At 39.9% G+C, this 17,596-nt stretch overlaps 2 protein-coding genes across 6 annotated transcripts; one reads left to right on the top strand and one right to left on the bottom strand.

Annotated features, from left to right (window-relative positions):
• Positions 1 to 846: 846 nt before the first annotated feature.
• On the bottom strand, positions 847 to 4,420 carry Got1 (Glutamate oxaloacetate transaminase 1). Its single transcript, XM_043433629.1, has 6 exons — positions 4,282 to 4,420; positions 2,887 to 3,177; positions 2,538 to 2,794; positions 2,191 to 2,468; positions 1,859 to 2,001; positions 847 to 1,779 (listed from the first exon to the last, which is right to left on the bottom strand). Exons 1-6 carry the CDS (start codon positions 4,394 to 4,396, stop codon positions 1,634 to 1,636), a joined length of 1,230 nt encoding a protein of 409 aa, XP_043289564.1. The 5' UTR covers positions 4,397 to 4,420; the 3' UTR covers positions 847 to 1,633.
• Positions 4,421 to 4,562: 142 nt separating this feature from the next.
• Dpit47 (DNA polymerase interacting tpr containing protein of 47kD) lies at positions 4,563 to 9,415 on the top strand. Of its 5 annotated transcripts, none has more exons than XM_043433633.1 (9): positions 4,563 to 4,677; positions 5,012 to 5,165; positions 5,445 to 5,720; positions 5,809 to 5,980; positions 6,719 to 6,911; positions 6,997 to 7,277; positions 7,357 to 7,521; positions 7,734 to 8,152; positions 8,216 to 9,415. In XM_043433633.1, exons 3-8 carry the CDS (start codon positions 5,450 to 5,452, stop codon positions 7,825 to 7,827), a joined length of 1,176 nt encoding a protein of 391 aa, XP_043289568.1. In that variant the 5' UTR covers positions 4,563 to 4,677; positions 5,012 to 5,165; positions 5,445 to 5,449; the 3' UTR covers positions 7,828 to 8,152; positions 8,216 to 9,415. The 5 variants fall into 5 exon arrangements, with proteins under 5 accessions (XP_043289568.1, XP_043289570.1, XP_043289565.1 ...); XM_043433635.1 differs by having other exon boundaries at positions 4,583 to 4,677; positions 5,072 to 5,165; XM_043433630.1 differs by lacking the exons at positions 4,563 to 4,677; positions 5,012 to 5,165 and adding an exon at positions 5,199 to 5,360.
• The last annotated feature ends 8,181 nt before the right edge of the window (positions 9,416 to 17,596 follow it).

The raw sequence follows: 17,596 nt of genomic DNA, 5'->3' as shown, positions 1-17,596 counted from the left end.
CAAAAAAAGGCGAATGTCATTTCTTTTCTAATAGCATCATATTATTTATTTGTACATTGCAATAATTCGTTTTTTGTTGCTGTTTACTTTCAATGTTCGACTCGCATATCAAAGTGAGATCGATATGCGGACAATTAACAAACTTAACGAGAAACGTAAGACATACATGTTTTTTTTTATACATCATATAATAACAAAGATTCTAATCACCAACCACTATGGAAATGCTCAATTATTCATTGAAATGCATCCTCCATACTCCGAGGATTCGCTTATTCTCTCTCCCTAAAACTATTTCCTTTTTTTGGTCGCCTACTTTATCCTTTTTTCCTATTCCCCACTCCATTATTTTTACTATTTTTTGGTGTTTTCTGTGGAATAATACTACTGCTCATAAAATTTTTTCCCAGTGTAGATGTTTCAGAAAATATAAGGGTTTTCTCTGCTAGTCCCTAACGCGTTTGCCTCATCAGACGCATAGATAAAATTTATGTGTTCGTTTTTCCTCAACCCTGATACAATTTGGTCACAAAGAAAAATTGTGTATCTTTATTTTGGCAGCGTAAACGACCGTTCCAATATTTTGGAATTTCACCCGCATTATTCATGGGCTATAATTGATACGATGCTAAGAAGTTTGCAACGTTGGAGTCCAACGAAATGAACGGAAAAAACATTTGTAATTCACTAATTTTTTATTTCACGAAGTATCGGTGCGGGTTGAAAAACTACGAATTGCAAATTCGACAGGGAATGAAATTGGAGAATTACTGGAATTATTGGAGGGTTTTTTTACATCATTTCGTTGGACTCCAACGTTGCAACAAACTTCAGCGTCATTGATAATTATTTGGCTGAATCCATTTTATTTTTACGTTTTCAAATAAAAAATATCTTTCCTCCGGAAACAGGCAAAATTTTAGTACTTTCAGAGCACTTCTTGAAAAATTAGATAATTTTTAGCTTCAGCTTTACACGAGATGCAGTACATTTATGACAGTATCATATGAATAGTGGAAATGTTTAAATTTTAAAGTGAAAGCGATCACGCGTTGCTATTCGTCTGGCAGTTTTGAACATATTTTTCGTTCTTCGTCAAAATGCGTCCGGATTGTGATCGCTCTCTGTAATGTATACGCGAGCATAAATACTAATTTCGTTTACTTGCATTGAATTTACGGAGCTTGCTACAACCGATTGTGAATGTTGTAAGTAGTACGATTTATTTTGGCACAAAAATTAGCTGGATTCATTGCAAGTCAATTTGACACTAAAAACACAAAACAAAGAGATAGATAACGGATTCAATCATACCACTCTAGAGTTGGTCATCGGTCAATAAAAGAATGATCATCTGTACTTGAGATATCGTCATTGTCGTGTACGTATGTAAAGTACGCTTTGAACTTGATTAATTCTTGAAAAACCTCGTGTTTCGTTGGTTTGAGGTAGTTATGTTGCCCGAGAATCTACTGAGGTTCTTCCGGGTTGTTCGATTTCTTGATTTTTGTTTCGTGATCGTTTGAACTAATTATATATGTAGTCTAGCTGTGATCTACCAATTCGGAGTTGAGAATCCTTAACAATTCATCATTCAGGCGTTTCGCACGAATGATAAATCCTTACGAACCTTCTACGAGGATGGAAACTTGAGAATTGTTTCGTGAAATGCTTTTGCAACGTAATCCATATTCTTTTCATTTAATCCACACATATTTATTCTTCCACTGCGCAGCATATAAATGTGGAAGTGTTCTCTCAAATGTTCTACTTGTCTCTCTGTAAAATTATAACAAACGTGTCAAAAATAAATCGGTATTTATTTCTTATTGAAACAACTTTTAAAATTTTTACTCACCGGTCAATCCAGTATAAGAAAACATTCCGATTTGAGATGTAATGTGCTCCCAAGATCCAGGAGTTCCTAATTCTTGTAATTTTTCGTAAAGACTAGCTCGCATGGCTTTTATTCTGGAAGACATTACGCGGATATGACCCTTCCTGAAATGAGAATCTTTCTGTTCATATATAAAATGAAAAAAAGTGCATTACTCTTTTGAATGTACAACTTTTCAACAATTCAAATTTAGTCGTATCTAATTCAGAGTTCTGAGAGTATGCACAGTTCATTTTTTCTATCTGAATACTTCACAAACCAGATACATAAATAATGAAATTTCATTAGTTTACCATTCAGCAAACAGATCAGGATTGTTCAAAACTGTTGCCACGATGCGAGCTCCATGATTCGGTGGATTGCTGTACATTCCACGAACGATGAGAGTCAACTGTGACTTGACCTGAACAATTTGTTTGGTATTGTTCATAACAACGACGAGATTGCCAGCTCTTTCGTTATAGAGACCGAAATTCTTAGCGAAACTTTGAGCGCACAAAAATTCCATACCCCTCTCAGCAAAGAGGCGAACTGCGTAAGCATCGCGATCAAGGTCGCCGCTTGCAAAGCCCTGTATCGAAAATTGATTAGATCAACTGTCTCAGATGGTGGGAAAGTATTCATATTTCCGAATGCATACTTGGTAAGCGCTGTCGAAAAAGGTGAAGAGTTTTTTCTCTTCAATCACATCGGCTATTCTTTTCCATTGTTCAGGCGTGGGGTCACAGCCGGTGGGATTGTGAGCACAAGCATGAAGGATTATGACTGCGTTCGCGGGTGCATCTCGAAGATCTTGAAGCATTCCTTCGATGTCGACTCCACGAGTCTCAGGATGCCAGTAACGATATTCACAAGCTTTCTTGAATCCGGCATTGGTGAAAATCAATTTGTGATTCTCTGTGTACAGTGAAATTTTACTTCATGCAGAAATGATCAAACTCCATGTTCTTCATGATGCGTATGAATTATTACTTTTATCAATTTCTTACCCCACGTTGGTGTGCTGTAGTAAAATGTATCGTAGTGAAGAATGCGAGCGAGGAAATCAGCGCCGACTCGCAAAGCTCCTGTGCCAGAGAGACTCTGAACACCAAATGCTTTACCCTGGAGAACAATGGGAGAATTTGGGCCCAAAAGAATATTGACTGCTGCTTGACTAAAAGCTTCCAGTCCTAAAACTGGCAGGTACTCATGATTTTGCAGTTCATCCGAAGCCAGAGATTTTTCCACTTTTCGTACCACTGGCAGAACCCAAGGTTTGCCTTCACTTGTTCTATACGCTGTAAATTATACCAATATTGTTATTTGTATCATTTTTACAGAAATTCATTCGACGCCGCTATCATTTCAAATTTTCCTAAAACTTCAACATTTTGTAAATGATATCAGTTTCCAGAGCTAAGATATTTTTGAAACTTCCCTGTAGGCTATGATAAAATAAGACGCCGGTTAGTACCCACTGGTTACTACACTTAATTATTTCGTCATTAGCTTATTTTTAATGACTTCTAATTTGTGTTTTCCATGGAGACTAATAACAAACGACTTTATTCAAGAAGAATTGATGAATTCCTGACTGCTCCTAGACAAAAGTGAATGAACTTCGTATAGAAAACTCATGTCCAACAATGCATTCTGGGCTCTGGAAACCAAATAGGGTGTTGTCTTTTGCAAGTACTCAATAACATATCAGATCCTTAAGACTAAATTTTTGTGCAAATGTGAGTGAACATTTGACAAGTTTTAAAAGACTTTCAAGAATTATTCATTGATTTATCCCTAGTGAAAAAATATCAACATTTGAAACTCATGAACAACTGATAACGTTGAGCAATACAATATTGCTTCACTGATTTCTCTTAGAGTTGTGGAGTACAGATGTGCTTGAAGAATTTATTGGGAAATAAAAATGAGGCAAAAACATGATAATGAATAATCATTGATAATTAGTGAACGAAGAATGAATAATGTTCTGTTTGTAAAATATTTCATTGATAAAATATTACTCTTATAAAAAGGGATAAAAATTGAACTGATTTGCCTAGTATTATCATGCTTATGATGCAACGAACATTAAAATATGCTTGTCAGAAAGAACAGGGTTATGAAGGTCATTTTCATAAAACGTTCCAGAAAAAAAACACCAACGTCATAGAGTCGTATCCACATTGTGCAATCAATTCTCATTGCGTTTATAGACGAGATAATTTTCGAGGTGGAATTAATTTAACAGTTATGGAAGCGACAGGTTATAGTGAGATAAGGATAAAATACATGTGAGTCAGTTTACCGGTAAATAACGAATAAATCCGACAGCTATGCATACGTCGTAACAATTCTAAAAACAAAGATTATTGATCGAATGATACCAAAAAATAACTCACCGCCGATTGTCAAGCTACATTTGTTTTCGTGAGGATCATCAACGAAGGACTTTTGAAGGGCAAATACTTCAATAGGTGGTCCTAGTTTAACATCTGTGAATCTTGTTTCACTCATTTTTTAGGAAAAATTTATAGATACTATACGGTAAAACGAATGTGACGTTAAAAAATCCTCAACGATCGGTGATAAATGAAAATAATCATGAACCCTCTCAGATAGAAATATTTTTGAGAGAATTCGCTTCTTTTCCGGGTTAATCGGGCGATATGAGAAGCAAATGATCCAACTTGTATGGGATAAGAACGAGCACTGGATCACGACACCCGTTCCGAAATAACTCAGTGCACTCGGGCGGGAGGGAGAAAAGAAAACCGCGTGATCTCGTGCGGCACACTGTGAGTTGTCCAAGTGTATCAGCTGCGATAAATAGACATTTCTGCTATAGCGTTCAGTTGGGAGATAAATTTATCAATTTTATTTTCACTTATAACTTCCCATAAGGCGCTTGATAAGATTTTTATAAGATATCATCGTACAACAAATCACGATTGCATTGATGAGATATCGTTTAGTATAATTTTAATAAAAATAATAATGCATATGTGAGAATGCCGATAAGATAAATCCTACTGGATATCTATAATGTATATCATCGACATTGATTTTTAAGTGTTACGATAAATATATACCGATATAATATAACCTTCGAAAAATGAATTATCCATTCAGGGTTGAAGAGTTTTTACTTTCATCGTTAGATGGCAGCACAAAAAACTTTTTGGGTTCTAGCCACGGAACACCGGTTCTAGCCTGTTAGCATATAAAGAGTCGTCATATACTCGATTCTTCAGTTTGGAATGCTCGAACTTACGCCTTACTGAATGTAAGTATTCATTATTTGTAAACCATCTGATGAACGTGAGCGAGCTGTAGTATTTTTTGATTGCCGCGCCGAACACGTGTTCAGTCGTTGTTGTTGACGTTATTTTACTAAGTATAATTACAAATTCTTGCATTTTCTTACTTCGGGAATAAAACAATAAACTCTCATCAATAAATTAATCTGAAGCAATAAATAGTGAGAAATTGCACATTTAACCTAGAAGCAAAGTAATAAATTAATAATATAACTAATAATAATGAAGAATATTGTGTATTACAGTGTCTATGGAAGAAAAAGTTGGGAAAGAAAATAAAAAATGGACCGAAGAGGAGCGATTAGAGTTGGCAGCAAAACTAGATTCAGAGCTCGACGAGTATATAAATAGTTTGGAGAAAAAATCCTATACCGAAGGATGGCCAGAGGATCGTTGGCAAGAAGAAATGGAAAAACATCCATTCTTCATGAAAGAAGTGCCAAAGGCTGGAGAACCAGTTTCACCGCTTATGGAGGGTTTACAACAACTAAAATACAGTACCGAAGATAATACACCCGAAGGTTTGTCACTTCAATTGAACATTATTTTTAAATACTATGTTTTACAAGAAACCATAATTCCAATTACCACAATCACTTCTTTCTATAGAACTTGCCGTCAGTTATAAAGAGGATGGTAATTACAATTACAAGTACAAGAATTATCGCCTGGCGATTCTGAGCTATACGGAAGGAATTAAAACAAAATGCAAAGACAATGCTCTGATGGCACAACTTTACAACAATAGAGCTGCTGCCAATTTCATGCTCCAAAATTATAGGTATGTCAAATTATACTTCAAAAATAAGAATATACCTATGACTATAAAAAGTGATGTAAATTGTTCTCTTATAAATCATTCACTGAAAAGGCATCACTATGCTCATAAAATGATTTAATTTCTACTTGACTCTTATGACAAGCAGTATGATTATCAGTAGAGAACTTTTTATTATTTTTCATTATTGGAAAACCTTTTGTTCGAGACTTTTCATATCCAGTATTTCACAAATGCTAGAATTGAAAGAAAATTTTACTAGAACATCGAAGCTGGGATGACAATCGTCTGAATCAGTCTTTTTATTATCGATGACTGAATTACTTGAATGAAGTTAATGTAACTATTTTTTCAAGCATTTCGATTAACGTTTTTTTTTAAACTCACAACCAAATAAATGCTTCACTTTCTTTTCAAATTTAATTATAACCAAAGAGAACATGAAGGGAATCGCAACTTTCATGTGGAAAGTGCATGTTTGTGAGACTAAAATGTTGAAAATTTTCACAACTTTGTACTGAAACCTGGCTTCTTTTTTCTAAAATTTACAATTTTCGAACTGAAATTATTTCCGAAATTGAGACAGGAAAATGACGTGCTTTTGCATTTGAAAAGGAACTTTCATCTTATAATTAATTTCCCTCAATTCTTTCTTCGTCTTCTGGAATGAAATGATGTATTTGACGAAATTCAAGTTGAATGAATTATATAAATCTTAATAATTGCAAAATTTATTCGTAGGTCAAGTTTATACGACAGTGAACATGCAATGAAGCTAGACCCAAAATATTCAAAGGCACACAACAGAGCAGCAACGTGTTGTTTCCGGATAAAAAACTACGATAAATGTATCGAGCTTTGTGACAAATATCTGGAGCTGTATTCACCAAGCAAACCAATATCGGTACTCAAGAGTCAAGCGATAATGGAACGAGTAAGCGAATTTGCACCGAAATAGGTTAATTCAATTGTCCGAGCGCGTCGATTTCGTTTACACGACGAATATTGATTTTTAATAGAAAAAAGAGCAGCGAAATGTGAGGATGCAGGAAGTGTTATCGAAAAAAGCGGAAAAAGAGGAAGACAAAGTGATGAGGATAATCCGTGAGAAAAAAATTAATGTCGAAATCCCCGAAGGGAAAGAGGACTTTGAGCTTCGAGATCTCGTGCCCCTGGTGCCTCAATTGGCTCAGCACAGAGTTCGATTGGATAGAGCTGGTCGTTTGATTTGGCCTGTTACGATTCTCTATCCCGAGACTCTACAAACTGATTTCATTCAGAATTTCTACGAGGACACGCCGTATGTATCCCGCATCACTAGTTCCTATTGCAACGATTTCAGCACTGATTGTATAAAAGAAATATTTTTTTACTTCCAGATTCATGGATCAGTTGGAAGACCTCTTTGAAGAACCACCCGAATGGGATCGTGAAAAACGTTACATTCTTCCTAATTTGAACGTATATTTTGAAGGTCCGAACAAAAGTTCCGTTCACAAAGTCGACGTCAGCCGACCTCTCAGTAGCATCCTCGAACATAAGAAGTAAGAATCGACGTCCTTGAAAAAACTTTATCGCAAAACCAATTTATGATAATTTTCGAAAAATTTCATTTCAAACTCTAGTACATTCTTTTACACATTCTAGTACATTGTTTATAGTTCTTTTCTTTTCTCCCTCCTGGCAGCAATGATTTATGAAGATTTAAGATATAAAAATATAACCCGTTTCAATCGGCATGGTTTTTTCCTTACAGATTCGTTCTGCGCTGTGGTACACCTTCTTTCCTCATTTTGATCGCTTCTAGTGACGCGGAAAAGCGTTTTCTGGATGCTTACAAGAGGACGTAGCGCCGGTCGCGAAAAAATCAGCAGAATAAACACTACGCATAACCTCGTACTATTCTGCAGTCGTTAAATTTCGACTTTTGTTACTTTTCTAAAACGAGTTTGCCGTGTCCGAGACCGATGAGGTGTGTTACAATATTTGTAGTCGCTTGATTGTAAGCTTACTTGAAATATTGTTAACAGCTTATTCAATGAATTGAAAAATGTTGTTACTCCCCGCAATATTCGAGAGAACGGCGTAAAGAATAAATGTGAGAAAAAAAGTTTGACTCGATTTTGCAATAGTTTGAAAATATTGGAGAATGGGCGACGATACAAAAGGGGAGCGGTGAGTTCTTATTACACTGAGAATGATTAATTCGGCAGTACTAATTCTTCATTAATATCGTAGATATGAATTAGCTGCGGTGCTCAGTTGGCAACTCCGAATATCGGCAAAGCGTAGTTTCGAGAGGGCGAAAGGGAGGAAGATCGGATGGGGTCATTAGTTTCTCCGGTAATTACAATTCAGTCCATCCAATCGGAACTAGCTAGACGTGTCGCTGCTGGCGTTGCATTTCGAGTTAAACCGGTGGCCCAAATGCGAGAAATGGAGAGGGAGGAAGAGAGATAATGAGAGACAGAAATGGAGATATCGAGGCCGGTGGATGCTTCTTCATCATTAATTCTTCATCGGACAGTTCTTCAATAATATAACGGATTCAACGACGATTGTGTGAAATGGGATAATCCGAAAATGCACGAGAAACCTTTCGAAGCGAGGGAGGTTGATTTTTTTCTGGAATCTTGGCCGTATGGGATAATTAAGGAGAAGTCGCCAAAGTTTCTCGACTTTGGGTAAATGAAATAGAGGCTCTAAAGAAAACCGCTAACTTTCAGATGAAAGAGCGTTGGCAAAGGGCTGAGGGACGCGGGGAGAGCTTGGGAGAGTGAGCAAATAGACGCAGAGATGTTTGCGCACGTCACGGCGGGTGGACATCGATTGGCTAACTGCTTTCCTCTTTACGATTTCTATTTGTTTTTTTCCCTCTCTCTCCTTCTCTTTTTTAACTTTGTTTCGAGTGGGTACGCTGCCCCTCTATGCTGCACTGCAACGCTTTATCTAATACGAGTGTCGAAAGCTTCGTCGATACGTCCAACTGTCCATAAAGTGATGATATAATTGGACGTAACTGTCGATATGGAATAAAGGGGTTACAAGAGCAAGAGAGATGAAGTGAAAGAGCAGCGACTCAGTTCCGTGAAAGCAGACGTCAGCTTTTCCGAAAAGCTTCCTGCGTTCTGGCTTTTATCCCTCTGTACGAGAAATTCGGATCGATTTCAGCCACACTAATTATCGGCGTTGATGATTGGTGGCGAGAAATACAGTGAGGGAAGTAGAGAGGCAGCGAGAGAGGGTTTGAAAACGAAAGGAAGCTAAATAGCTGCACAGTCAATGTCGCTCGGATGCTCATACATTATTCTGCCCCCTGCCACAGAATCCATGATTGCGGTGTGAATGTCAAAGCCTCGAATTTCTCTCATTCCTGAGGTTGCTTTTATGAAAAAAAAAAAAAAAACATCTCAAAGCTAATATTTTCACTTGACTCACGATATCCGTTTGATCGTAACGGATTGAGACTGAAATGATACGTAAAATTTCTCTTTTAAAACACTTTTATGCTGATAACCGAAAAATGTGACGGTGAACAAATTTAGAGAACGGGGGAAAATGTCAATCGACGAGAAAGCAGCGTTCATCACTGTGTGATGCAAACAATATTATTATCATCAAAAATCAATTCTATCTGACGAATACTCAACTTTGAATGCAAGGTGTAAAAGTAACGAGCAAATATCGAGTGGATTATTCCGGAACAATAAAAAGAATTGATAATTCCCGTGTCGACATTAGTTAATGGCCGGTTAATAATCGATGTACATATTTCGTTGTTGAGCTATATGCCAACGATTTTAACGTCTGTCACACTTTCATGCATGTTTACGTTCGTTAGCTCGCCCCCATTATTCGAGTAGCATTTGAACGCTCATCAAAGACTATACTTGTGAATGGATTGGACATAGTCAATAAAGAGTCGTTTGAATTTCGAGATGGCTCTCATTCCGCTCGTTACAGATCCACGGCGCATCTGTCCTCTGTTATTACGATGTTATTGTATCATTTTCGTGGGCGCGAGGGACAAACAGTCGTGACGAATGTCGATAGAATGTCGCGAGAAATATTTTCATTGATATACACACACGATTTATGCTTCCTTCAACAGCAGACTGGGAAAAAAACACACACAAACGAAGAGAGAAAAGAGCCTCTTTGTAAAGTCGAAAGTTTTGATAGGTTATCGACGAATATGACAATATTTATCCGTTTCGTGTCTCGTGCACGGCATATTTACAAGCTACTGAATGTCTGTATATATGAACGATATTCTCTCATAATAAGCTCCGGTCGGAGGCTCACGAGGATAATCCGGGCTATTACGTGGGATCAAAGAGAAATGATACAAGATTCGAAACAGCTTTTGCTCGAGAGGGCGCACGAAAGATGCGAGAGACATATGTCACCGTATCGGAAATGCTTTGTTCGCGAGCCGGCTAGATGGAGCAGTGACAGAGGATTCTCAAGTTTCATCAACGTTTACCTGATGAGAGCAAAAGCGAGACCGAGAGCTAGAGAAAACGAGAGAGGAAACCCTTTTAGTAGTTTGGCAGCAGCCGTTTCGTGTAGTGCGCTTCAACAGTCAGCCTCTGCGTACGTATCCACCACGCTGGTACCCATGTGTCTTTAGTGCTGTTTATATAGCTGCAGCGAACAAACTCGCATGCACTCACGCACTTATTCTTCGATTACAGTAACCCTCAAAAGTTTCAATACGCCCAATTTTTGCAAAGCTCAAAAACGCTCTTCATTAGACGGATAAATACTTAATAAAGTCGACGAATTTCATATATTTTTTTGATGTGCCGATTTCACGGGTTCGGGGAACGATTCCAACTCCGTATCTCGCGAGGATACATAACCTCGAAATTGAATCGGACTGCTTGAACGAACGATACGATTAAAAAAATAATCTTCCGCTTGTCTCCTTCGAGGGGGAATCCATTCGAAAACTCGAAACCACGAACTTCCGCGTATATATTTCAATATCGATCCAAGTCAACGGGAGATTCTTTCCGTTTCGTAGGAGCGAAAATTTGATCCGGGTAGTTTTTGATTGAAAAAAGAATGATGATGACGGTGAACTTGCAAAGGAGAAGCAGTATTTTGACGAATTGCGCCATACTTTTGGTGGCTGTTGTATCATTACCGAGGGTGCACACAGTGCATTTAATAGCGGTATACAGTCGTTATAGACTCGACGTTGAGGAGACGACGGAGAGAGAAAGAGAGTACGTAACTCGCTCGGTCGAACGCGCGCTTCGTTCTCGTTCACGCTTCGATTGCCACGTACAGAAATTCCCAACGCTTATCGGATGGACATCTGATCGAGGGATTCCCGAGGTTTCACCACGGGGAACGAGAGAAACCAACAAGGAGTCTCGCCTACTCTCGATCTTTTACAATTAGTCTCTATTTCCTTTTCCTCCCGGCCACTTTTATGCTCCGCACACTGTTTCGTGTTCTCGCTCCCGCGGCTCTCCTCTCTCTCTCTCTCTCTCTTTCCTTTCTTTTCTACGCAACGAGTGGGATTTTGCCTTTTTTAATCTTCTCGCACAGTGCACCGACTCGAGATTTTCTCGCTCGATAGGCGCAACACTTTTCGCCTATTCTTCACACGGAACGTTTTACCTCTGGACCAAAAATTCCTCTCGAGCTGACGTGTACGCGTCGAATGTTGAATGTACGCATTGAAAATACTGCCAGCAAAGATTTTTCAATCTCGGAGGTAAACGAAGAACTTCGCGCTCCCATTTTTCAGCTCACACTTTCTCCTACATCCGGCCCAACAAATTTTCTACGAAGCACATTTATTTTACGATTATATTTTCTGTTTCCGCATCCTTTTGAAATATTTTGCTCCACTCGGCTACAAATGAAGGAACGTAGACCGGAAAAAAATCGCTCGGAGAATCGAAAATTCTCTCGGAAACAGCACGATTGAGGAAATCGATAAAAAATTTGTATTTATTTTTTCTCTCAAGTAATAAAGCACGAGTAAGTAAGTCGTTGACTGGGCGGGATCAAAGGCATAGAAGTCGGGGAAAAAATGAGATCGCGTATAACATAAAATATTATAAAAAATACCACAATTGCGTATTACAGTAGAAAGAAGATTGCCGGGTTTGACTCGACTCGGAAAAATAGCTGAGCGGCAAACAGAAAATCTGCATAAATTTGCAATTTTTGCATAATCCGATTGAGCGGAGAGATTCGTTTGAATTTATTGGAAGGTCCTCTTGAAAATGCGAGCCTTTTTAAATCGCTCGAGGTTTTTCACGGTATTTCAGGAGTGTATAAAAGCGAAATGAAAATGCGAATCAAACGCTCTCCCACCGCGATTTGAAAACTACGCAGCAAAGGTCGGTCCCCTCGAAGTATGCTGGAAGCCGGAAAGAAGAGCTGCATTTTTGAAGTTGAATTTAACGAAAAAATGTTGCGACGAGTACGAGACGAAGCGGAAAAGTAAAAGCTCGAATTAATAACTTTCGTCACGTCTCCCGAAAGGAAGAAAAAACTGAAAATTTTCCCACTCCCTTTGGACCCTCCGTTTCCCCTTTTTTCGTCTTCCCTCCGTTAATTCGAAACTAACGACACCTTTTCCGTAATGGCTCGCCGCACATGTCGCAAGACCCGTCCAAATTACACCTCCCATCATGTTCGTTCATTTGTTTAGAGTACAATTATATCGTAATTTCTGGTACGAGTTTTACCGCGTTCGGAAGTCCAGCTAATCGGGAAGGAATCGACTCAATTTTCCCTTTTCCTTTTCAAAGCTATACTCGTCGGCGAATACACCTTCCGTGTGCATGCTGCTGCGTACGAACGTGTTCGCGGTCAGAACGTTTTATTCCAATCAAATGTCGTAACTGGATTAACCTCAGGCTACCCAAACATCATACTCTTCGGGCGCGGATGGCGGCATCGTTTTACCAACTGAGAAACTTGTGCGCGCAGAGAATACGGGGCTTGGGGAGGGGGAGGCCGCGTTATTATAAAAGTCACGCACGTTGACGCACGTGCGTGCCCGAGTTATCGCACTGGACTCCGCGGCCTGCTCTTTCTCGCTTTTTTAACGCAGAGGACTTTATACAAAGTGTCCGAGAATTGGGCCCAAGTCGGGGCCGATCGACGACGAAAATATTCCAAAAGGAAATTTCTCAGCTACCGTAATTCCGTGCGAATAATCGATTCACTCATTCCGCTCGCAGAAACGGGCTTCGTTCCGGGCCCTTTAAACTGGAAAATGAAATTTGCTGACGAAACAAACTGCTCGGTAGGATCAGCCAATCCGTGAGGAGCAAATGAAGCTTATTGCTTTCCCAAAACTCGTGCTTGACTCAACGATATTTTCGTTGCGGTGAGAACGCTCGTTTGAGCCAACAAACGAAGCGTTTTAATCAACCGAAGGTTCGTTCGCCGGGCCATCGGACTTCCTCCCCCCCCACAATTCGTTGTTTCAATAAAAATGTCGAATCAACAAGACTCTTTTCCGAGTCTATAATTTTGCCGTGAATTATCGCTGCTTGGGTTCGACGCAAGCCTTTTGCGGACACTTTGTACACGGAGAGACTTTTATACGAATATTTCGGATGAATTTGCTAGAAAAATTTGCCATGTTTTGCAGCAGCGCTGTTCCATATTCGCCATTCTGTTACATTTCACCAAAGTGCATTGTAATTTTGATGCCGAAAGCAGTTCTCTCGAATTTTACTAAAATTTAGGTCTGTGACATTTTTACATCGAACGATGTATCGATATCCGAACGTCACTCGTGTCTTTGGCGAGATGTTAAAAATTGGCGAATTGGACTGGACAAATTGCTTGAAATTTTACCATCTGCCACTGGTTAATTTTCATGTTTATGCTCGCAACGCCTCATGTAATTGGTGGGCGCATAAATTTTGCTGTGTTATTATTGAGCAAAATTCAGTGCGGTAAAAGGGAAAATAGGAAACTATGAAATTTTTCGTATAGCACAGAGACTGCTATGTTATCTCCTAAATTTTCATCAAATCATTTAACCATTTACTATGTTTTTTATAAAAATTCGCTCGGTGCTGATTTTTGATACAGTACAGCGCGTTATTTACCATGAATCGTGGTAATGGTTCCCCAAACTTTTGCATTATTTGACACACTCTGTAGCGATCATTATTATAATATCGATGTGGTCCGACGTCACTATAAAAACATAGTAATTTTTGCTATTAAAGTCTCTCCGTGTAAGCAGCGCGTTTATGAAACCTCGAGTGTTTACCTGACGATATTTAACGGTGCCAGCGATATGCGAGCGTGCATATCTCATGCTCGAGAGCTAGGAACATGGACTGTGTGTTGTGGAAAGGAGGGAGGCTGCGGCGAGGATCGAGAGCGAAGACGAGTTGTCGCCTCGGGGCACGCATTCGTAACGCTGTAAGTGGACGAAGTGAGAGTATCTCGAGGATAACGTATGTATTCTGAAGTACGTGTGTATATATCTCGGTCATTGATACATCTCGTTGATATATCCACACTCGATAGCACGCGAGAGGCGTGCGTATAGCTCACTTTTAGTGCGTATAAATGTAGGTGAAAACACGCGGTCTGTATATACGTAAGACAATAAATGAACGGCGGTGGTTCACGAACGAAATTCAAAGTCTTGAGACGGGGCTACGGGCGCGTTGGATGGGTTTGAAAAATCGATTTTTCTCATGGTTGCATCACTCGAGATTAGGGTGTTTGAAATCGATTAACCTATTACGCAAAATGGTTGTACGCGATGAAGAAAAATGGGCATTAATCTCTGCTCGGGCGAGTATATTCGGGCACGTTCGCTTTCACTATCATTAGTTTACGCTCGACATCTCAATTCACGTGATTTTATATAAACACTTTTTTTTCGAAGCTGTCATGAGACAACGATTGCTCGCATTATCATTGCGTCGTTCACCCCGGATTTTCGACGATTTTTCAACGTTTTCGTGTCGACTCGGTGCCGCGTTGTCTCGCCGGTTTCGACACGGTAGCTTCGCGTCTTGAGAAAATGTGCTGGAGGATCGTAGCGATGATATATATTTTCGCCTCGATTCGTGCGGATTACAAAACATTTTTCCTTCATTTGACGAGAGATGGCCGGAATAATCGTCGCGCGACGCTCGGACGTATTAACTCCTTTTAATCAGTGGAAACTTGTGCTCGGAGTCACTTTAGAAAATGTCTTTTTCATGGGAATAAAATAAATAAACGGAGAAAAAAGTAAGAAGAAAGGAAAGTAGGTACTAATCCACTCTCGGATAATTATGACGCGCGCGTGTGTTATTCGTGCGAGGAAAACGATGGCTCCGGTTTACTCATTCGAAAGTATGCGTGCTCGAGGCAAAAAGTGTTCCGGATACACTCGGCCGAGGGAGCGAGAAAAGCAGAGAAAAAAACGGACGAGAGAGATCGAGAACGAGGGAAAAGGGCAATAGAGCGAGGGCGAGGGAGCGAGAAGGCAATTTAATTTGATTCTAACGTAATTACGTTTAAACGGGGCGAGCAGGGAAGAGACTTTTTACTGCTCGTGAATGAGAGTGGCTTCTTTTCATGCACACACGCGTGAATTCACATTCGTTATCCGATGTGTGCCATTTAATACAACCTCCGATATAATCCGATTATATCGGCTGTTATCTCACCTTGTAATCACTGTGATTGCCGCGGGCAGTGTTGCCCGACGTTCTCTCTGTACGAGAGAAAAAGTCATTTGCGCACTTGAGAAAACGACCGGCATATTTTTACGTGGATACGTGCGAATATAGAAAAGAGTCTGCTCGTCTGTGTTTTCGTCTACGATAGCACGAGAAGCATCGAACTCATTTCATTGTATTTTCCGAAATTCCATCGCGTCTGCAGAGGCGAGGGAAACGATTGGAAATATAAAAATGAACGAATCTGCCGAAACTCTCCGTAAGTAGAAAAAAAGGACAATTTTTTCGCGTTGCGATCGAATTACCAACGTATTTTGAAGTTTGATATTTACCCCCAAAGTGTTCGACTGGATTTTGAAACCCTGAAAAATCGACGTTCCGAGCTACTTTTCCATCGATTTTCCTGATTTTTTTGCGCTCACGCACCAAACTCGTTTGCCTCCTTTTTCTATATATTCACCGTTCCACAGTGGTTCTTTAGCCTGTTCCGACGGCTTGATCGGCGTAACAGTGTCTGAAACCCGGGAGATTATCGCGGCTTAGAAATCGATACGAGAGAGTAAAGCGTACGAGCGTCAAGTCCGAACGGACTGCATGTCGGTTGCATCAGAACATTTATATTTTGGTTCTCGTCGTTGTTCTTCGACGCAATGAAACGCACTGAATATTGGCGCAACGCGAAGGATATTCCCGCAGAAAATGATGATGAGAGCATAAGCAATAGGAAAACGATCGCGGAATGGTTTGAAAGTTGAGTAATGAAATATCGAGTCGATATAATAATAGCATTAATTGAGGATGCGTACCGATTGAATGACGAAGTATAAATAATTGAAATCTCTGAATTCATTGGAGGAAGGGACTAGCGGCTCATGGGTATAATGGTTGAGCGTTCGAAATAATTCGAGCGGGCTGTCCGTCGGGAAATCTCGACTGTAGAACGTGGTTTCGAGTCCCTATCTCTATTCCTCTTTCTCTCATTCTACCTTCATGCTCGTCCGCGCGGAGGATCGCGTGTTCCCAGTGTGACACTGTCAATCCTCGTAGCACTCTATATCACTCCCCCGTTTGCTCACACTCGGTGGCTCTATATGCGCGGACGGTTGTACGGGTTCTTTCAAAAGTTATCAATAACTTTATTTAAACGTAAATGCGCGGCTTTCGTTGATCCGCCGCCGCGCGATCGCGATCGCTGGCGAGGTGAATTCTTCGAAAAAAGCTCTCGGCCGTTTTTTCCCATAATTTCGTATTCCAATTTCCTCCATAAATTTCGTCCACGATTTTTGAGATTCTCTGTAGGCAGATAAAAAGATGAAACGTAAGGGGGGGAGGGAGGGAGAGAGACATTACGAAAATTCTCAATCCCTCGTGTCTCCTCGCGGTAATATATTCGAGCGATTAAGTCCGTAAGAAAGGAGATTGTGGTTGTCGATCGACACTGACAGAAACGATCAATCGATCGGAACTGGCCGATCGCAAACGAAGCCTCCGAGCGCGCCCGTCGCGATGCTTGAAACAATTATTCCCGGTGATCTCTGTACAGGGGAGCATTGAGATCGTGCATTATTGGATGACACTGGATTTGTGACGAGTAAACGTATAAACACGATCGTGCGTTTCGTTCGAGTACACACATTCGCGATAAGCGTTAACTGCGCGTCGTTTAATGTATGGATTTATGTGGGATGGGAGTGCGTAACGAAGTTGCTTCATTTTGAAGTATCAGAATAGCTTTTTTTAAAATCACCTACTGCAAATAATTTTAAGAGACGGAAATAATCCCGCGCAGTTTCAGTTTCGCGACAGGAATTGCAGGATCAAATCTCATGGGATATTTTTTGTGACAGTCGCATTAAATAAGCTGCTGCGACGTGTCGGAGCTCGAACGAACTTTCAATTATAGCAACTCCCGGTACATTTTTATTTCTAACTCACGCGAAAA

Source organism: Venturia canescens, chromosome 1, assembly GCF_019457755.1.
Source record: "Venturia canescens isolate UGA chromosome 1, ASM1945775v1, whole genome shotgun sequence".
Classification (NCBI taxonomy): domain Eukaryota; kingdom Metazoa; phylum Arthropoda; class Insecta; order Hymenoptera; family Ichneumonidae; genus Venturia; species Venturia canescens.
The sequence above is the reverse complement of the archived record's forward strand: the minus strand, read 5'-3'. Positions and strand labels throughout refer to the sequence as shown.